General features: G+C 45.2%; 1 protein-coding gene across 1 annotated transcript in view; it reads left to right on the top strand.

Annotated features, from left to right (window-relative positions):
* Positions 1-22,381, top strand: part of LOC308045343 (vascular endothelial growth factor receptor kdr-like) — a gene marked incomplete at both ends in the record, with an annotated part of 124,908 nt that overhangs the window by 24,190 nt on the left and 78,337 nt on the right. Inside the window, 2 exons of the mRNA XM_080352581.1 lie at positions 10,352-10,448; positions 14,247-14,458. Of these exons, the coding sequence (XP_080208707.1) occupies positions 10,352-10,448; positions 14,247-14,458 (309 nt within the window). The remainder of the gene's footprint in view (positions 1-10,351; positions 10,449-14,246; positions 14,459-22,381) is intronic.

Genomic DNA, 22,381 nt, shown 5'->3' with positions numbered 1-22,381 from the left:
CCTCCTCTCATTTGATATGTACAGGCAGAGGCTGAATGCTGGTAGAGACTGCACAAAGCTTCAAAGAAACATACTTTCTGTTAAACCAGGGTTTCAGGGATTCCATAACTTCTCTCTCTCCTCTGGTCACTTCACTGTCTCTCTAGGGTATCCATCTTCTGCTTTTCCAAAGTCTTTTACTTTGGATGAATTGTCAACATATTTTATTGTCAAAGGGGTAAGCTGACATACAGTACAATAATGTAATTGACTCAATGGTTTGTGTCACTTGTTAATACTACCTTATATTCCAGGCAAAATTTCTCTGTTTAATGTATGTTCTAAGAACTTAAATAGCCAGGCTAGGTGAATTTCAAAGTTTTCATCCCTCAACAGCTATGTAAATATATGTTTACGTGGCAAGTGGGATTGTATTCTGGGTTAATACTGGCCAGTGCTTTAATTTGTGCAGTACGGCCAAGTGAAACTTAATTTACTAATCTCTTTAATTTGAGGACCTTTCATTTTCATCTGTTTGCTTTTAATTTCTGTGAGTGTTATTTTCCAAGCCCCCATGGTACCAAAGCTGTCGTTCAGAAACAAGTCTGACTGCTCCAAATCATTATGGAAAGCTGTTTCATGATTGTACTGTAAAGATGATGGGAACTGGGTTAGATCTACAGCTCTGGGTGTCTGAACAACCACATGGCACTTAGTGCCATGATCTAGTCAATGGACTGCAGTTGGACCAAGGCTTGGACTTGATGATCTCTGAGGTCTTTTCCAACCAAGTTGATTCTGTGATGCTGTGATGCTGTGATAACAGACTTTCAAGTCATGTGAAACCAGCATTATTTTATTGAATTCTGAAAAAACATTTCACTTGGCCACTGATGGTTGCCTCTGATATCAACTTTTATGGGAACCCAAGTGAAATCCCTCCTTAATATTTGATGTTGCCAACTTAGAGTCTGACCTCTGCTGGCAGCTGGGCTAAATGATGAACTGATGCGTGTACAGGTTATTGCATTGCCTCCTAAATGCTAAAATAAAGGCAGCTTCTTGCCTTCAGAAAAATAAACCCTATTGCATTCTCCCTGTTTCCTGCCTTGTCAACAGACTGACCTGCAAGCAGCTTTAATATTGCCATCATGGTGCACCACGTTCCTTCGACAAAAAGTGCCACCATAGCATAGGAATTACTACATGTATTTCCAGTCTACTGAGAAGCACGCAATAATGTGATTAACAAGTAAAAAATAAAATAAAATTACCATATCAGATGCACACAGAGAAGATCCACACAGAAAAGAGCATATTTTTAAAAATCTGATGGCTATTGTCACTTCAATAGAAAAAGATGAGAAAGGTATAGTAGACCTATTGAAAACTTTTCTACTACGGCTCTAACTGAAAAGAAGTCCATGCTCTTTAACAAAATATCCAGTCCAAGAGCTTTACTCTTATCCTGAGAGTGCAATAAAGGCAGCTGCTTTATTCCAAGATAAAAGTCCAGTATAAATGTTAAAGCTGGGGAGGTATAAGAGAGAAATAACTGCTTGCATCAATAGAGATTTACTACATGTATTTTCATGAGAGGTCCTGGCTCATATCAAGATAGATTTCGGTGGTGACTGACCCTTCCTGCGCACACGAGCAGGTTGGGGAATAGTTCTTGGAATGGAGTCAGCACAACAACTGCTTTCATTATTTGCAGCTGTACAAAACAAATAAGTTTGAAAGAAATATAGAGAGGTGCCAAATCCAATCCCATTGATGTGTGAGCGAACACAGCGTTCAGTGCTGCGCTGCGACACACATGAAATCCATGAGTTACTGCTGTTGATTTTTCAGCCTTACATGTCACCTTTGATAAATGAGCTAATCTGCTGATAGCTACTCAAAATAATACAGTAATTTAGTTAAAAGAGTTTTAAAACATTCCTTCCTCAGCATCTGAAACTTTCTAAGTAACCACTCACCGCATACAAATTACCCTGTATGGAGCGATTCTGATTAGATTAAAGGGAGGTGAATGTCGAGTTTTGACAAGCTGGAGTCATAACTTGATCCACGGTTTACTGCCTGTAGCTATGAGGAACCGTTGGGCAGATATGCAATAAAAATATCCATCTATCTATCCATCAACACACACATATGCTCCCAGGAGTTCACCTGTGGTGACAGTTCTGAGTTGATAGAGGGACACAGGGAAGCCTCCAAAGGACCCAGTGGAGGCAGATCTAGATGGCCTTCTGCCATCCTGTTTTCCTACCCAGTGCTCTGCAGAAAGGAGAAATCTTGGTTAGATTCACTTCCAGATAAATGCTCTGTTATATCTATCTGAAGACTGAGTAGCAGTAAGTCCCCATGTGCTGAGTCCTCTGGGAGGAGGTGAAGGGCTAGCAGAACACGGGCAGTGGTGACAGTGCAGGGTGAACCCTGGGGCACATCCAGCAGCACGGAGGAAGGTCAGGCTCGGGCAGGGGCTGGTCCCCATGCTGGTTCACCCAAGGGATCAACACGTGCCCTTCTTCCTCCTCTCACTCCGCTGGAGAACGTGCCCTCTCCTCAGAATGGTCAAGTCAAGGAAGAATGAGAGCTATGTCTGGAGCGCCTATGAAGTAATCCTGTCTGGGAATCATTGGAAACACTTGCATCTGCAACCCGAAAGCTTTTCTCAGGAGACCACATTGGGGGAGAGGCAAAAACAGTTTCATACCTCACATTTTTTTGATTTTTGGAGTTTTTTTTCCCCTTAAGTCTTTAGAACATAGTGTGGTCTCTTTTTGTGTGTGTGTCTTGTTCCCACTGGGTCTGCATATTTGCTAATCATGGAGATGTGCCAGGTCTCCTCTTTCCCAGAGGAATTGCCATAATTTGGATCAAGAAAGAACAACGTTCCCAGCCGTTTTTCCATCAACATGAGATTACTGCATTTCCTAAATACTTTAAACTATGCTCGAGTGCATGGCAGATGATTGCAGATGTTGCCACCTCCTTTCCCAGATTTCATGTTTATTTTATGGCTGTAGATCTAAGTTCTCCACTTGTCATCCAGTTACAAAGAAAGGATGTGTCCCCTCGCTCCATAACTCAACATAAGCACAGGGTGGTGATATCTCTGTCATTCCTTAGGACTCTATACTCTGCAGTGTCAGAGGGAAAACAATGGCTGTGAATAATGAGCTGCTGCCACCAAAGACCAAACAATTTTGACCTAGAGTTGCTTTCTGTGACCTCTTTCCATAAATCTGCAACTGATACGGCGATCCATATCATGGACACCCGAGAAAGCACATGGCGTTGTATGTTCAGGGAGTTGCCTTTGAGCAGGTGTAGCCAAACTCCAAAGGTTATGTTTTGATTAGAGAAAAACAGAGACAAATTCCTGTTAATTGACACGGGGGTTTTTAAGTGTCAGCACACAGAGCAATAAGGTGGCCTTGCTGAAGGGTTTCTGCTGATTACAGAAGGAAACCAGAGTGACCCCGTGCCACTTCATCAGGAAACACTGATGCATCTATGGGTGAGGAAAAGCCTTGTAGGAACAAATCCCAAGAGCAGGGCCAATCTCTTATCTTTAAACACTTACTCTACTTAGCAGTTGTTTTTACTGAGCTGTTGTTGATGTCTCCTCCGCTTGAGACTAATGATTTAATTTTTTGTTGTTGTCATCAGAAATACACCCAAGTTACTGTCTCTGGCTGAGCTACACAAAACTTCTATTTGCGGCAGGCAGGGCAGAAGAATGGGTGTGAATTACTCCCGTTTCTCATGAGTCAGCTAAACAAATACGAGCTCCTCTGGCCTGGAAAATCAAGGAAAACATGAAGCCTCTTGCTTCGCCAGCAGATGCTCTTGGGTTAACACTGGGATTTGAACAGCCAGAAAGAACCAGAACCATCTCTCCTGATGAGCTGGTGATTGCTAATTTATTTTTGGACGAACTTCTTCAGCTCCTGTAAGAATGGAAGCCTTGGCTCTCGCCTATGTGTTGCTAGTTCCATGCCCACACATGGCATTTTGGTTGCAAGATCACTCCGGGGAATTCCTGCTTATTTCTAGGTGGAAAACAACAGCTTCTTGTAACTATTTCCCCTTAAACAAAGAAAACAAAAAATCTTTAAAAGCCATTGAACCATTTTCCTCAAAAATAATTCTGCTTAAATAGCAGTGGTGTAGGCAAGGGAGATAATTCTGACAAAAGATACTGATGGGTATTCAAGGGGCCCAAGGGCCACGTGGGCTCTGCTTTTCTAGTCTAGATGATGTGTTGGGCTTGCAGAGCCAGCAGCGAGGAGCAGAGCAGGCTGCTGATCAAAGGAAGGTGAGGTCCTGGTCCCTGCTCAGTGCCACAGAGAAGCAAGCTGCAAACAGAGCAAGAGCTGGACTTTCCCATGCACTTCCCAAGGGCAGGTTTTTCGGGGAGGTTATTCTTTCCCACTAGAGTCAAGCCTGCTTCTTAGGTCCATTAATCATCTGCTTGCTTTCTCGTTCATCCTCCAATTGTGAGAGTTGTCACCTGTCTATGGTTTGGATTCCTCTGCAAAGGTGGTGGATCTGCCTTTTTTCAGTTTGCTCACTGCTTTGGGGTAATTTTTCTTGATTTTGTAGTTATCTCGAAAGTATCGTGTAAGTGAGATACCCGGCCTAGGCATGTGGAGAATAGCTTGGCTACCAGCCTCCAGCACATGGAGCACTTGTTAAAGTGGCAACCTGCCTCGTGTGCGACTAGGACTGAGACAGGGTCTAAACCCCTCATCTCCTCCTCTAGGAAAAGCAGTTCAGCGGGGAATAAAGCAGTGACCTTCAGGGCTTTGGCCTGTATCAGCAACAGATGATGAATCACAGCCCCCTACAGCAAGTGCTGTACAAAAGCTTAGGGAAAGATAAAGGGTTTAAACCTGTACAGAGATGTTAAATTATTATCCTCAATATACACATGGAGAATTGATGCTTAGGAAGGCAAATAACCTGATCAAAACCAACTCCCTGAATAAATCAGGAGAAAAAAGAAACGGGAGAGAAGCAATCAAACCACATGAGGTCTAGAGGATTAGTTACCCCCTAACAACCCTTTCTGACCTACACATTCCCCACCTGCAGCCCATCACTGGGGCCTCTGGTGCCTCTACTGACTCAGTTCCCATCAGGTGGTTTGACGCAGAACTCACCAGCCAGCAGAAAAGAAGAAAATTGAGAGGTCTGGTCCTCACTTTCAGCCAAGATCTTCACCACAGGAACATCCCTTCCTCTTCACTGGGAAAGTCAATGCTAGTAATATTTCATTTTAAAAATTTTGCATTTTGAAAAGAGAGCATAAGAGATTTTATTAATGTCAATGCATGACTCTAGCAGAAGTGGATGTCCTTTTCCCACCCAAACTCACAACAAAAAAGGAGGTGGATCTTTTTAGTTATTTGCTACTGCCTTTTAAAGTGTCTAAAATAATAGGAAATTACTCGATTGTAACAAGTGAAAGCTGATTCCAGGGGATGAAGACTTAATAAACACACCAAATATTGCAAGGCTTGTGATAAAATAATCCTGGCAGTACTGTTGTCTCTTCTTTTTTCATAGGAGGTAACCTTGAAATAAATCCTAAAATGATTATAGGCCATTCGTTTAGACACACACAGCTTTTCAATGAATCCTTGAGCTTTCTAATTCCAGTGAAAACAGGATTTCCTTGGGGATATAGTCATGAAAATACCCTCTAAAAAGGGTACCTGTTCATTTTTCACACTGTGTGCCTGTGATGGGGTACTCTGGGAGCTCAGAGGAAAGCACAGTGTCTCCTTCGTGTCATTTACTGCTGCAGACACAAAGTCATTGGGAGGGACTGAGCTTCACCAGCTTTGCCCTGGCAGGCAGCCCAGGTGCATCTTCATCTGCATGATCCCAGTTATTGGTGATCACCGTATGACTGGTGACCAGAGCCATGCACGCTCTTCGTAAGGCCCACAGTGATTCCAGAGTGTTTCCAGAGCATGGATTATGCTCCCAATCCAGGCTCTGATTCAGAAATGCTTTAAGGTAAGCACAGCTTACAAAAGTAACCCAAATCTACTGCCAGCAGGGAACAAAACAGTTTTAAAATGTTGTGTATATGCCTCTTCTCTTCTTCCACTAAAATGAACTCTAGAACTCTGACTTCCAGTCCTTTCTAATGGGACCTGATGTGTCCTAGGGCCCAGCTCTGTGCACAAGAGTGACTTCACACACATGAATAGTCCCTGGAGTTCAATCATGTGAGAAAAGCTATTTGTGTGCCCAAGTCCTTGTGGAATCAGGGCCTCTGTCTAACCTGCTTCATTTAGCTGTCAACACAGCAGTCTCCGGTTTGCCTAGCAATTATTTCTTTGCCATCTGACGCAGAGGTTAGGTGCTCTTTGTTACTGCTCTTTCAGCTTTGCCCTCCTCCATGTGCCGCAGTGCCCAAAAGGGATATGTGGATCTCTTCATCAGAGATCATATTGACGCTAGCTGTCACTATGTACAATACCTTGAGACGTTCAATCGCACAAGCATTTGTGAGTGCTCTTTTTGGGGTAGCTACTGGGTGGTTACAGTGCCCAGAGGATGCTTGAAGGAAGACTGTTACAATAAGAAACAGAGATTAAAAATAGTTTTTGTCCATGTTCACTGATGGTCCCAGCACGAACAATCAGGCGTTCGCTTAGTGTGGGAGAGAACTCCCTCAGCCAAGGGAGATGGAGTCAGAAATCATCTGACAGAGATGTGAGGGAGGTCACACGTCACCCTCTGCCTGTGGATCCTCCCATGTTTAATGTTGGCTCTGCTGCAAAATCAGATTATCCCAGGAAAAAAACATTTTCAATATACTTTTCTTTCCTGGATAATGTATCAGTCAACCTTTCACATTTCACTCCCAAGGATTTGCGTGATTATGCTGTGTATGGGGTTTTCACCATCAAGAGCGGAATGTTAAAGTCTAAACTGAGGGTAGGAATAAACTCTTGGAATGAAAAATGTTGCAATGAGGCCATGGAGAGAAGGTGTGTCCTGACTCGAGGCTCTTTCTAGGGGTTGTCTTCAGCCCGGTGACTCTACGGCCCTGGGTCTTGCTGTAGTGCACTTGCATTGGCAACAGGTACTTGAGGGCAAGAACATCGTATCTCAATCCACGCCAGAGGACCCAAGGAAGGATGCTGCACCAGGTTCCTCAGCCGAACCGAGCAGCAGTGTTGGCTTCATGCAGAACACGGCAGGGACAGCCACGGTCCCACCGCTGCTTCCCGAGCCTTTATATCAACGCACTGTCCTGCAGAGCAGAGCCTGCCAAGCGCCTGCTCCTCTGCAGGGCTTTGCTATGGTAATGACATGGTTGGTGCGAGTACTTGCTTTTCATTTTATGACCCTTGTAGCCATAGAGCAGGAGCAAAATTATTTAGCAGACAAGAGGAGAATGTTATTTTAAGCCTGGACATTGTAATTTGTGAAATGAGAACACGCTAGCTTCAACACAACTTGTGTCTCCCACCCCACCCTGGCCAGGTTGTAGGTCCTGGTTTCATAGTGTACCACAAAGTCCTACTTCAGGGAGATAGTCTTTAAGCCTCAGAGTTTTTATATGAAGTGCAGAGCAGCTGTGAAAAACCTTTTTGGAGAACTGTGAAGCATTTATCAGTTAAAGCCATAAAACCGAAGGCCCAGTTTTGCCTCCAAAAGAAGCCCAGCTCTAAAGGGACCACAGGAGGTTAAAGTTTTTGTGAGGCACCATCCTGCCAGTTGTGGCGTTTAGGGTCCAGATGTAGCACAGCCCAAGCTTTTCCTCCACTACTCCCTCAGTTTTGCCCTCAAACTTTTCTCCCCAATTGGCTCTGGTGTGCCAGAAAGGGCACACACTGTGTTTATATAAACCCTCTGTCACCTGGCAGCACCGATCAAACGCGTGTGTGGCAGAGCAATTTCTCCTCTTGTCCTCCATGGCGTAGAAAAGCACTGAAGTTACGCTTTGCTTTTTCTTCTCTTCAGCTCCCAAAGCCAAAATAAACTTTGAGAAAGAAGTAGCTCCGAAGTATAAACAGAATAATTGAAAAACACTTTTCTTTCTCTTAGCAAAAACAGTCTCAACTATTAGCAAAGCCCGAGGGCTGCATTGCTGCGCGGTCAGAGGAGCGGCTCAGGCCTGGTGCCAGCTGCCTGGCACCGCGCTCCAGGCCCCTCCGACCGCGTCACACTTGCTCACAAGAGGTAAAACTCAGGCCTATTCAAAAGGCCAGCTCAAGACATCAGCTAAGCCCCCGCTAAGCCCTAAGAACAACGGAAGGCACAAAACGAAAGGAATAAAGGATTATTTCAAAGCCCAGGATTTTCTAAGTCGAAGCAGCACCTGGGTGAAATCTCGGTAGTAGCTGCGTCCTGGGGGAGCTACACAGGACTCCAACAACCCTCAGCTCACAAATTAAATGACACTTGGCTAACATATTCGAAGCTGTTGGCCATTTTTTTGGTTGTTTTTGCAAAGCTCAGCACATGGTATTAAGAGGCTGAAATACCTCAGCACCATGAACTAACAGATGGCAAAGCTCAGCTCATGCTCAGTGTGAACTGGCTGTTTCTAGAAACCAGAAGGGACTTTGGAGTCAAGTGCAAGGATGTGTTTGCCTGATAGTGTCTCCTCTTGCAGAGTTTGGGGCTTTTTCTGTTGATTCTTTGCTAAATGTGACGCTGCAGCCTGCACGCGTCATCCCAAATGTGTTTAGGAATAACGGTACTTCTTAAAAGAAACTGGAGAACGGCAGGGCTGGACACCGCTGGCTATTTTGCTTCCACAGCACTACATGTAATAGCAGTTTTTAGGTAGGGCCATGCTAAATAATGTCACACAGATGCACTGGAGGGAGTTTGTGTTGGTCAGACTCCAACTTCTGATTCTGCAATGGACTGGTGTCATCAGTCACACAAAGCTGGGGGGAGCAGGATATATCTCTGGTGCTGAAGAAATGGCCAGGTCTAGCTTAAAGTCTCAGCCTGAGGTCTATAGAAAGGGTCAGTATGTCTTGGACAGGAGTCCAAGGGCAGGATCCCCTTTGGGAAGGATTCTCTGGCACCGTGAGATTAGTTGGACTGGCTGAGTTACTGATGGGAATTTGAATGGCTCACGGAAGAAGGCAGAGCCTCCAAAGTGGGAGTGATTCACTCTCCATGCTGAGAGAATGTGCCAGGCTAAGAGCATTTTACTCAAATCCAGCAAAAAAGAGATGAGCTGGGAGGTGGGAGGCAAGAAAATCACTGCTTCATCCAGTTGAAAAGTTAAACCCTAATGTTTCTCTTTTTGCTAGATATGCTATCTTCACTATTCTGAGAATAATGCCTCTGTTATAAGCCCAGCTAAAGATTTCTGGCTTATCAAGTTCAAGGCAAAGGAGAAGATATAGATTTGAAGAGCGAGGTGTGGGGGTGAAGAAAACATACGGCTTTAATGTCAGAGCTTTGGAAACTGAGATACTTATCTAAGTCTGTTTTCTCCTTTCCTTGATTATGTTACTTTGAATTTGGACAAGGAAACCAGCCTGGCCAACCTCACTTCTGCTTCTTCTCTGTTTCACTTTCTGAAAATTATATTGTCGTGGATGTACACTCAGATATGCATCTCCCAGAGGACAGTTTCACATCGAGAAGACGTTTCCTGGGCCAGATTATGATGAGAGAGACCTTTCTCACTACTGTCCTTAAAGACCACTGTCATTAGACAACCCTTGTCACCCCAGCACTGATGACGCTGTCCCAGACGCACTGAGATTTGCCCTGGAGCTTGACAGCAGCACACAGCCACGATGCCCACACAGCAAGCAGCTTGCTATTTACTTCAAATGCAGTATTTGTGAACGGTGCTTTGGAAAACAGCAGGCTTTTGATTTGGTTTTAATATAGCAGATGCTTCACAGTTGTGAATCAGAGTCGCTCCCCAGAATTATTGTTCTCTCTTCTCCTGTTGCTTAAAATGTAACGTATGAGCTCACACATCAAATTATTTCCCAAAGATCTGACTTCTTCCACTTTTATATGCGTGTAAAATCCATTTGAAATGAATCTGTTCTCCTAGAAATGGAATAATTCAGTAATAAAGCTAGCTCTAAAAAAAGAAGAGGAAGACTATTAGCAGAAATGCAGGTGCTCAGTGTTAGAATAAAAAGAGACGAATAAAGGAACCTAAAAACAAAGGGGATCTCACAACTAACTCCACGCTCAACTGAATTGCATGAGTATAAATGAGAGCACTGTGTGGGCTCCCAAATTAGGAACTATTTACAAAACAAAAAGCTTGCTTCAACTGTATTGTGCCTGTTGTGACCATGTTGAATAGCTCGCCTAATGATGATTTCTTCTTTATTTGGGTCAGGTCTTGCTGAAGAAGAATTTTTTGAGAAACCAACGCTAAGCATTGCAAAAGACCAAATTGTCATCTCGCCGGGAGACACCCTGAAAATAAAATGCAGGTAAGGATTGCTCCAGGAATGCTGGATTTCCTTGGTTGTACTGATTACCTTGGCCCAGCTGGCACCCCTGGTTACCCTCACGTGTGTTTCTGCGCGGAGAGTCTGACAGGCTGCAACAGAGCAGGGAGGAAAGTCTCAGGTCAGCATTCAGCTTGGCCACATTATTTATGTTGTCAAGGGGCTCAAGCAAAACGCTAAGTCAGCACATGGGAAAGCTTATGGGAGGGGGGTGCGTCACAACTAAGGATACGTCTGGAAAATCCTCATCTGAAAACAGGTTCAGATTCAGCTCCTCTGCAGCTAAAATCACCCTTTCGCTCCCTGTTCATAAGTAAATGACAAACAAGATCACTAGGGCATGTCATTAGCTCTTTATATATACACATAGAAGCTTAAACTTCTTAAACTCAAATACCATCTAGCCTATAAGACGACAGTTAAATAAACAGCAGTTAATATATGTACATTCAAAGACCTGACCTGTTTAAACATATCATATTCTTGAAATCAAAGATAACCAGGACTCATAAAGAAACAGACTGCTGATACTGTAAATTATGGCAGCTCTTCAGTTCTTGGCACAATGTGTAAAAACCAGCCATACGAGAAACAAGCAAAATGTAGGTAATGAAGTGCTGTACAGGGAGATGAGCCTCTGGAAATGGGGGATGTAGCATTTGGTCCCAGCTGACTGGCACAAGACTGAGCAGCAAATACAAAGAGTCAAATGTGTTTGTTTGGTCACACAAGAGGCCTCAAACTGAGATGCATGTAGGTGTCACTTGTTCCGAACGTGATTTATGCTCCAAACTACTGTGAGAGGTTGTTTTCTAATGTCTTCCAAGAGCACCGCAGGAGAGAAGGCTCAAGGTAATACAAACTATCACACACACATTTTTACAACTTCTTGCAAAGTCCCCTTGGCTGTAGCCACTACATGGACGGTTTCTTGCAACAGAAATTACTGGAAAGAGTAAGAAAAAGGAGTGGGAAGGTGAATCTAAGCTGTAGTTTATGGTGACACATATGCCCCTTCTCATTTTTGTCCTAGTCTATTTAACTCATTGTTATAGTGAAAGGTAAATTGACTCATGCGGTGTAAATTTGTGATGTCTTCTGGAGTGTAAGGCAGTTTTATTCCAAATACCTCCAGCTAGCCGTGGGGCTTATGAGGTCAAAACAACCTTACAGTGGTATTTTTAGCTTGGCAAGCAGCACACATGATGGCAATAAAGTTTAAACAGCCCTTTAAAATCTAGATGCGGTGCTTCATAAAGCACGTTACATGGACATGAGTTCGGGGTAGTGCTCCAGGCCACTTAAACCAATAGTTTTCAGTAGTTCTCCACCCACTGCCTTTTCAATCTATAGGAACATCCTATTTTTGTCATATCACCAGATGAATAAATAGATGAAGAAATTATTAGCACTTCAGTCGCAAACTGCTTTACGGATGCAAAGCAATAAATCCACCCGACAGGTCTGAGAAACAGGAAAATTTGTCAGCGTGCTGTCATGCCAGCATGGGAACAGAGGCCCGGAGCTCTGCGGTTCCTTGGCTCAGGTCACGCAAGAGCTGGGAATAGAACCTGGAAGTGAGATTTCTGCACTTGGAGTGCAAGATTCCCTGTAGAAGGTGCTTTGCAGATGTCTGTCACCCTGCGCCCCGACACAGCAGCACCTGCACCCTCCCAGTTGGCTCCAAAGGAGCTCTGGGTCCTTCGTGGTTCCAGGGGACATCAGGGCTGTGTGGAGCACAGCAGCGGACAGCAAGCCGAGGGTAACCCTGTGTGAACATCTCTTCTCCCTGCAACTCCATTCATTTGAGGTTCAGGGCCAAAGCTGCTCTGGGACTCCCCGCTGCAGATGTGTGAAAATCCCAGAGCAATAGCTGAAGTCTCCATCATCCACCAGGATAGAATACACCGGAGGAAAAGGTGGGCACATGTGAGGAAGCAGAGGCGTGCGAAATGCCCGGCCTGCTCTGCAGAGCCGCTGATGCAGATTTCCAGGCCTGAGGGACACCAGACTGGGTGACGGTAGAGGGGAAGGGACATGATGACAGCCGAGTGCCTGAGCGTGAAGCGGCATTGTTCCATATTGTTCCATATTCCGGGCCAGGAGTCCCTTTCTTGACAGCGGCGGTCATTATGTCATTAATGACGTTAGTAAGGTAGGGAAAGAGCTCTGGGTAGGGACCTCCACGTCAAAAAATAATGCATCGCTCTAAAGGACGGGAAGCTGGTGTGACGGATGAGGTGGGGCTGTCCAAGTCGACAGTGCATCCAAAAAGAGGGTGAGCCTGCTCACCAGGGAGGATATTCACACTTCTCCCAGTGCTCTGGTTCAGCTACGTGCTGGGAATAACCTCAAGAGTTCAGCCTCGTGTCCGCATCATCTTCAGGAAGGCGACTAAAGGACGGGCAGAAACGGGGGCCAAGAGGATGTTTGTTTAAGTGTCACTGAATTTGCTGGCAAACGCGTTCCCTTATTGCACCTCTTGCACCACTACAAAGCCACTGGCATAGAAAGAGTAGTTGGAGTGATTAACTAACTGGAAACTCCACACAGCTTGCTTGTTAGATACACTGGGTTTTAGCATCTCTGTACTGAGTCAATGTGTCTAGACCGGATTTCTCCCTGGCGACACTTGGCTGGGGACATCCAAAGGTTCTTACTCCTTCCTCAGCTCAACAAATGCCATTGGGTCAGCGGGAACTGATTGAGTGAGAAGGGGTGAGTCAACCTCGTGGCCTTTTGCAGGGTGGCTTCTCTCTGCCAACACGGACAGACAGAACCACCTCCCTCTAATACTAACTTCATCCCCAGAAAAATCTACAGATCATTACCCCCACATCCCACCAGTTTCCATACTGCCCACCAAAAAACAGCCTGCTACAAAAAGACCATAATCTTAATCTCACCAGCATGTCCAGCGTGTACTAATGTGTCACCAGAGCCCGCAAAGTGCAGCCCAAGAGCTTCAAGAGCTCCTGCTGCCTTGGGGCGGCCTGATGGTTCCAGCACAACAGGACCGGCGCACCCAGTGCCTGCTTCCGAGCTAACTGAGGTCGGTTGAAGGTTCTCTTTGAGTCTTGCAACAGGTTTTAAAAAAGCTTTGCTTTTTGTTGCTGAACTACACAGAATTGCATTTGACATTAGCTGTGATCATATCTACGGCAACGAACAGGTCAGGTGGTGAAATGGTGGATCGTCTGCCCTGCTGTCTTTCTGTTCTGACTGCCATGACAAGATTAATTGGAAAAAAAATGTGTACTGGGCAGATATTCTAAGATTTGTAATCTGATTAGTTCCAGATCCTTCACAAAAATCAAGATTGAGTCACTGCTGATTAAGTCAGAAAGGTGATGCAAAGTTACATAAATGTTCCCTTCTCTCTGTGCAGCCTTAGCATAGGAAAATAGAAGTTAATTTAGCTGTTAAAATATGCAAAGTCCTCAGCTTGGAAGAAACATATAATTTTATCTGGTGCCTTCTAAAGTTTGAAGTGGCTAAAATATAGTGTTATAAAAACAAACTCACGTTTCCTCCAGGAGCTATCCTGCTATAGTTCCCACAGACTATTTCAGGAATCTCCTCTGCTCTGGGGCAGAACGTGGGGTGACCCACCCTAATTCCTTATGGGTGGAAAGGCCAGCACCCAGCAACCCTTACCATTCATTTCCAAATTACAAGAGTAGGAACAGTGGGAACACCGGTGACAGTTGGCCGGAAGGAAGCCCAAATTTTCTCTGAAGTCATGACCGTATTCTTCATTTGGGGGTGTTGTGTTGGCAGGGGAGCACCTTCTATAAGCTGGCATTTGAAGGAGGGCCAGAAGGAAGACCCCCGGGTGCACGTCAGCAATTGCCGCAATAGCACAAGGCAGAGCTGCAGCATGCTCGTCATCAGGAAAGTCACAGCTAATGACACCGGGTACTTCACCTGCGTTCACGATGACTCCCCATCTAATGAGGATCTCACGGCCAAGATCTATGTGTTTGTTAGAGGTAAGAATTTCACTTCATGTTGTTGCTGTGTCTTTTTGGTACTGTAAGTTGTGTTCAGCGGCGGGATCTGTGCTATGCACAACACACAGCCCAGCTCAGATGCTCTCACAAATCCCCGCTCCCCACTGGCCCAGCGCTGGAGCAAGCGCCAGCTTCGACATTTTGAAGAGCCTGGATATATTTGGATTTTCATGTCTGCTGAATTCACGGGGACATAGATGTGAGAACCAGAAATTACCCATCTCGTTCCATTCCTGGACTTGAAAACTAGACTGTCCCATCTAGTTTTCTGTTTCAAATAACTGATACACTGACTTCTTTAAACCTCTTTTCCTTTTATTTTCCTTTTAAGGCTAAATTCTTCTATCCTAAAGGGGTTTGCTATCACAGTGCTTTTCCTAAGATTCACCCTCAAAACCCAAGTCCTGCCTCTTTCCCTTCCTCCCCAGGCATGAAACTCCCCGACATCGTTCTTCATACACGTTTGTCTACTGCTTTGTCCTTCACATTTGTGAGACATACTCAGCGATGACTGCATTATACATATTTTATTGCAAAAATGGCCTATTGCTCATTTTTGTTCTCTTTGAGCTGCTTCTCCCCATGTGTCAGAATCATTCAGTTCAGATCAAATAATAAATGGAGGCAGAAACTTCAGAGGAGCACAGTCTTCTGTGATTAAGTGAATATAATACACTGAATAACCATTTCAATAATACAGATTTTTGTTAGAATATTCCCCAATTTTTTTCAGCTCTGCTTGACAAATGCATTACTAAACCACTGAATCACCCTGGATCTTTCCAGCTGAGATTGTGAGTAGTCAGATAAAGGAGCTGACTTGTAGTGTCTTGAATAGGGGACATCATGAACTCCATTGGTGCTGAATAGGCTCGCTATTCAGTTCCCCACAAATACTCATGAAATGAATTCATTTTTCTAGCAAATGCTAAACTGTGAGTCTTTGAATCCTCTTACTAAAACAAATGCTGAAGAGGCAATGGGTTTGTCTGATATTATTTGAATAGTTCATCAAACTTATACTTACAGAAAACATATGTCTCCACAAGGTGACTTCCACCCCAAGGGGACTGTAAAACACCCACAGAGCTAAATTCAACTTCTGCACTACTAGGTGAACACACCTGTTTGATTCATGTGGATGACATTTTCCTGTCTCTTCATGTCTATTGAGAATAGTCCCTTTCTACTCTTATCCTGCTTTCCCAGCAAGTTTTCCTCTTATCGGAAAGTAGCTTTTTGGTGTTACTTGTTAGTTCCTGCAGTCACTTTTTTTTTTTCTGCCTTTCTATTTCCTTTCTCTGATTTTTTCTTGTTACTCTTAAGCCCTGGTTGCTTTATCCACCCTAGTTGTTGTGCTGAGCTGTTTCCTTTTCTCATTACATACTCCTCAGATGCTCCACATCTAATATTGTTAACCCAGCCCAATGCCTACGCTTCAGGAAACAGTGCATTGAAAACTCAATTCTCTCTCCTGATTCAGTGCCCTGGCTGGCTACCCAGGCCTTCATCACTCTATGGCAGGAGCACGTGCAGGAAATGTTATAGATCTTTTGGGACTGCCTGACCATTTTCCTTAAGAAAATACCTCAAGTTATGAAATGCTTGCTGGTGATGCACTTGGAACAGCACTAATCTAAAAAAATCACAGGATGTCCTCTTGCTTGCCTGAGACTGTTGTGCCAAGGTTCCCCTAAAAACAGCACTGGATGAGTGTTTGCTCTAAATCACCCTCCAAGATTGTCCTCTCTCAGATGCAATTTGTGTTATATGCCCTCCTTGTGCTAAAATCTCTTACTCAGACTCCCGTGCTTTAAAAGTTATTGAGGGAAAAATGGGTAGAGAATGAACCAGCTTGTACTATACACTCTACGGGTGATGGAGTGAGAAAGGCAAGTCAGCCGGATCCCTCTGGTTCGTGTCCTGGCGAGATGCTCATCGGCCCCAAAGCCACTCTCTGCCACAGCAGCGCAGTCAATAAGCTCACAGCAGTGAAATAAAGCTATTTATACCTCGGCATGGCTGCTGTCCTCAGGGCACGCTCTTCCTCCCATTCAGCTCCTGTGTATATTTGTGGAAAGCCAGCAGGCTGTTCTGGGGACAAGACCTCACCTTCAGCGAAGGACTCCACAAATTGTGAAGTTAAGCAAGGCATTTGGAATGTACCTATGATTTTCTTCAATATTTAAAAGTGCCTTTTTAAGGAAATTGATCTGACGATGTCTGGGCATGACTGAGAAGCCCATCAGTTGTCTCCATGTGAGAGCCAGGCGAGGGTGAGATCCAAAAGCCATCTCTGCGGGTGTTTTGTGGAGAGAGCAAGTGCTCAGCAGGGTGTTTATGAGACTGAGCCAGGTGGAGTGAAAAAATGTTGAGCCAGACCCTGAAGGCTGGAGATTCCTCTGAGGTTACAAGCCGTTATTGCCAAAAAAGGAAAGGGAATGGTATTTTTTCCCTTCATTCCTGGCCTGCTGCTTGACACCAAAATGAGAACATGATTGTATCGGAAGCCCTGCTTATTGGTTATTATTTCCTGTGCTTGCTTCTGTTTTTGCAGCCTCCCTAGTGGAGTTTCTAAGCTCTGTCAGAATCTGGCATTCAGCAGCTCTCCCCCGCGGTGCAATTGAGCCGTGACCCCTGCACATCAGCGGGATCATAAGGGACCCGAAGGCGGCAGGGTCGGCCACCATGCCTCAGCCGTGCACCAGCAGTCTGGAGGGGGAACTCAGGATCTTAATCCCGAATAATTGTTCCCGAGGCCTTTTCTGCTTCCCACTGCAGCTCCAAGTCCCAAAGATTGTAATTAAAAGGGAAGAAAAACCCCCTTCTCCTGCTGCCCATCTCCTTGTTGAAAATACAACATATCTTAGGGCTGGAACAGAAAGAGTTGTTTAAGTTGTTAAGTGTGTTGTTTAACCTCATTGCAACTCTGAAGGATAATTACTGCAGGGAAATGCAGCACCTGGTCAAACACGGCGCTGCAGAGCTGAGCGGGAAAAGCAGCCAAGCAACTGTCCCGGGGCTGCTGTCAGAGAACGGGGTGAATGGGGGAAGCAAGAATACGCTGTCTCTGCTGAGTCAGTTCTGGACCAGCAGCAGCAGCAAAGCCAAGTCTTTACCGCAAACCAGCTGAATCCCACGTCAGAAAGTCTCACACGGATGGCATCTCCACTACAAATGCTGCCAAAACCAGCTAGCAAATGTCATTTGCTTCTGCCTATCTCCTGCAATTACCCTTCCCAACCAAACGGATACTTCCCTGCAAGGAATGCACTCATTTATTTCAACCTTTGAGATCCCTGTGCCAAAGGAAAGGGCAGGCTGTCTATTTTGTGTGAATATATACAGAGCTCTCTCTACAGTGTTTCCTAGGGCACATATAAAATTTAACATGGCTTAGAGAAGCAAGCAAAGATTCGCTCCACCTTCCTAAAGGGCTGTCCCAGACCCCAGCCTAGGCAGAAGTCAGGCCTTGTAGCTCTCAGCCATTTGAAATACTGTCAGCAAACAAATTGTCTCAAAGTAAGATAGTCCTCAGGGTGTCTGCTGGAAGAGCTCTCCATACCCACTAAAATGCTGCCTCAGCTTTTGCAGTGATTTCCCCTCGCAGTCTGTAGCTCTATGCAGCAGCAGGGATTTGTGGCGCCTTTTTGTACCATTCAGCCAGTGCACCAATAGGAAGGAGCATGAGCTCAATTCTGCTTTGCTTCTCTCCATCCGCAACTTGTCCAACATTATTACTGTAGCAACTGGAACTGGTCATATCTTGTCAAATAGTGTCCAGAAAAAAACATCCGAGTTTCCAAGCTGTGCTTTGATTCCTGTCCACACACACCGATAGTGCTGGTAGAAGCACAGGGCTGAGGTAGACAATCTCATAGCAGACATGGGGTGAACAGGCCAGCAACAGACATCCTCCATTATTTTTTATGCAAAGTAGGGCTGTTTTCCCATTTCTTTAAATAATTATGGCCATGACTGGGCTGGTTTTCAAATAACTACTTCAGAAACATGAGTGCCACCTCCTCTGATCAAGACACTGTAATTGTCACTAAATGATGGATGTAAGCCCAAAACATCAGTTTTGGCTGCCATGAAAGGGTCCAGGTACACTGGACAGAATCGCCAATTCCTGTCTGTGCCCAGCGCGGTTCACTCTTTCAGCATACAGATCAGCGACCATTCTAACAGCATCTTCCCACCCAGAGCAATTCAGCTGCTGCAGTTTCACCATCTCAGCCGTACTGTGAGTGAGGAACACGGCAGGATTGAGGGAGTGATTTGTTTCTTTCCATGGGTCTGGTTTTCAGCACTGCTGTTTGCAGGAACACAGTGTAAGCAGAAGACACCCTGCAGAGAATCTGAGTCCTTTCAAAGTCCATAGGGACACCACGAAGCACCTGAGCCACAGTGTGGTCCTGCCAGGAGTCCAGAGCACAAGGACCACACATCAAATGTGAAGCCGGATAGACTTTTATATGGGAGAACAAGTCCTGTTAAGGCTGTTCTGATGGAAAAAGGGGACGCATTCAAGCCGCCTGTCCTGCCGGAGCACGCATCCCGCTGCAGGTCACCCAAGGAAAGGGGTGAGCTCTTCCTTGTTACGGCACAGTGAGGAGCAGTGGTGCTACAAGTGCTGCATCAGAGCAGAGTATCACATCAGCTCTATCACACAGTACAGCCCCGTGATGGGAAGCCCCATCTTCTTCATCCCTTCCCCACCAAGAGAAATCCATAGAGGACAGAAGTGCATGAAAGCACCCCTCACATGAGATCATATTTGGGTTCTGATGTCCTCTGAAGCTGATTTCTGCCTCCTTAATTCTCTTGACAGTTCACAGAGACAATGTGAGTGTGAGAAGCAGAAATGCAGGGCTGGGGTGACAGCCCTGACTCGGGCTTTGGCTTGGTTTCCAGAAGATATTACCAGTGAGAAGAGAGTTGGAGCTGTATTTCTTCTTTCTTTCTTTCACACTGGAGACACCAAGACAGCTCCACTTGCTGCCAGACACTCAGCGAGCAGCGATAGGCAAACACCGTCCTGTCTGCTCCGCGTGGAGCCCAGCAGATAAGCCGCTGTCTCGTGCAGGCTGGTGGAAGGGTTTGGCACCATGTCCCAGTTAACAGTGTTGAGGGCCACATGATGTGGAAATACAGGCTAAGTCGCTCTGCAGGACCCTCTCTGTTGTTCCTCAAGTATTAAGGGCTGGATCCAAGGGAAAAGTCAGATGCTTTTAATTCTGAAATCAAGACATTCAGTATCTTCAGATCATATCCTAAAGGATACGTGGCGGAGCCTCGTAAGACATGATGTTGAGTGAGCAGCACAAGGTCCTGGCACAAAGTCAGTGACAGCACTTGACATCCCAGCGGGAAGAGGTAACGATCCTCTCCTTCTCATTGATAAAGAATTTCTAAATGAAAGCTCGACGGCCAAAATCACGCACACATTCCTTCTTCCTTCCCATTTGTTATTCACTTAATAACTGCTAATTGCTGAGCCTTATCCAAGGTCTGCAGCTGGCAGCAGCTAAGGTAGGGGACCTGTTCTTAATGATGGGGCTTTGGTAGAGCTGGTGAACATTTTCTACAAAGTCAATGCCTGCCTAAAATCTAGTGTTGCAGGGAGTCAGAATTTATGAATTCTTCTGATGCTTGAAACTTAATTCCAGCCAAAGCATGGAGACTTGTTTGTTTGGTGCTTTTGTTTTGTGTTTTTAAAAATCCTCCTGTCTTGGCTTTTATTTGTTTGGCAGTGAGAAGCATTTTGCTTCCACGATTTTTGATTACTTTTTAAAGTAATATTTTTCTCTACAAATATTCCTGTGTTTCTAACAGTAATCTCCAGGGGAAGAATGTATTTCATTTGACCAAAACAGAATGCTTCATGTTGACTCAGAATGGCTTCTGGGGGTTTTGCAGTCAGTTTTGTTTTGCCTAAGAGAAAATATTCTGCTTTCTGTTTAATCTAAGCATTCCACCACCAATTCTTCCCATTGGCCTGCCAAACTGAAAAGTCTCTTATTTTATTTTCAAAGATCCATTTTCAAAACAAGTGACTTTATAAAAGTTACTCCTGCACCTAAAAGAAGCTTTGATGTGTTACCAGGAGGAATATAGCAGACTAGGCAACTTCCTTGTAAAGCTTTCCAAAATACTCTGACCAAAATGTCACTTAACTGCTAATGATCCTATTAACATAAAGAACAGATTATAAACCTCCTCTCAGTGCTTTTGACCTTGCTAAAGACAAACTTCATGGGGGTTATGTCAAAACATGAGCTCAAAGAACCTGTGAGACTGCCCAGGTTTCCCAGCTAATGGATCAGCTGAATGAATAAAATAAATAGTGAGGGTGAGAGAATTATCTTCCACAGGAACAAAGTGAGAAGCGAAATGAGAACATTCAGGAATTTCACAGACATGAACAGCCATGGATGACTGTCCTCAAAGGCCATTTAGTGCTTATCATCTCTGTGGGCTGATGGATACTATCAGCAAGGGGGAGGTGATTCTATCTCCACAGTTTCGGATATGGTACAAATATCAGATGACAAATTGCCGTCACGGTGTACGAAACGAGAAGAAAGGAAAAGAACCCCAAATCCTGTACGAACTCCTGTGTGTGTCTCAGGAGGATGCTTTGAACACACAGGCAGGTGATACAAGGCTGAGAAGTCAAGAGCTGTAGGAGAGAGCCCGAGTGTACAAGCTGCTGAGTTCCCAGGGTGTGATGTTGATGGCAGCCCGGTCCCTCAGCTGCATGTGCTGTCAGGAGGGGCTGTGAGCGCTCTGGAGAGTGGGATTCCAATGGCAAGTGAGCAGGACATAATAGCAGACTTCCAGCACTTCCTGGCAGATAGACACCTATATTACACACAATGCTAAACAAAAGAACGGATGTCACCGCGAGGCGAAGGAGTCCTGTATCTGTGTTCACATGCTGTCACTGCGGAGGCTTGAAGAGAGAACTGCACGTTCCTCAGGCAATTGCTATTAGACTGCTGAGTTAAAAGCGGCCCGCCCTAAGCTCATCTCAAGCAGCAATTATTCTCCTTCTAGACAGAGAGAGAATTTAAGCAGGGTTTCACCGCCTGAAGGTAACCAGCGTTCCTATAGGCACTTGACCTTTGTGTGTGCAGCAAGAGGGATTTTTCTGCCTGGCTCTGTCCCTGTGGCTGGACCGCAGGCCCCTTCCCCTCCACGTCCCGCTGCCTGGGCTTCCTTCGCTTTGTTGTTTGTGTTCCCTCCTGAGCTGTGCTGGGTAAACAGTAACACCCTGGCCTGGCTGCAGCTTCCTGCAAACTTCCACTGACCTGGAGAGCCAGACAGCCAGTCTGAGACCGAAGGGAAGGGGCCCTTCCCTCGCCTCCCAGCCGCTGCTGCAGCCGATAAGTCCCCAACGTGCTATGGCTCTTGTCTTTCTTCACATATAATGAGCTTTGCAGCCCACAGTAAATTATTCTTTTTAATTATCCTATGGAAACTGAGAGGTGTTTCTTTAGGAGTAAGATTCATTGGGCATATTACCTTCCCAGCTCAGGAGGAACAGATGTGCCAAGCTGCAGGGAAATACCCTATTTTCATAAAGTGTTTCTTCGCTGAGAATTTTTTCCCTCTGAGTTCAGTGCTGGTAGCTGCAGAGTTTCCAAGTCTGGTACTGCAGGATGGCACCTGCGTTTCCCATGCCCAATTGCAACAGTTGAGTGCAGTCGATTCACACCATCTGGAACTGGACATCTTACCTGTGGCTAAGATTATAATTTTGAAAGAAAAGTGCCGTTGTCCCTTCTCTTTCAAGAAGTCCTGTCTCTGAGAGATGTTTTTACAAGGAGTTAACTGGTTGCTGGTTAACCGAAGGTGGTGAACATGTTAGTAAAGCTGGCAGTGACACTCCCCATG

Source organism: Nesoenas mayeri (genome assembly GCF_963082525.1).
Source record: "Nesoenas mayeri genome assembly, chromosome: 13".
In the NCBI taxonomy this organism is placed as follows: Eukaryota; Metazoa; Chordata; class Aves; order Columbiformes; family Columbidae; genus Nesoenas; species Nesoenas mayeri.
Note: the sequence above shows the minus strand (reverse complement) of the source record. Positions and strands in the feature narration are given on the sequence as shown.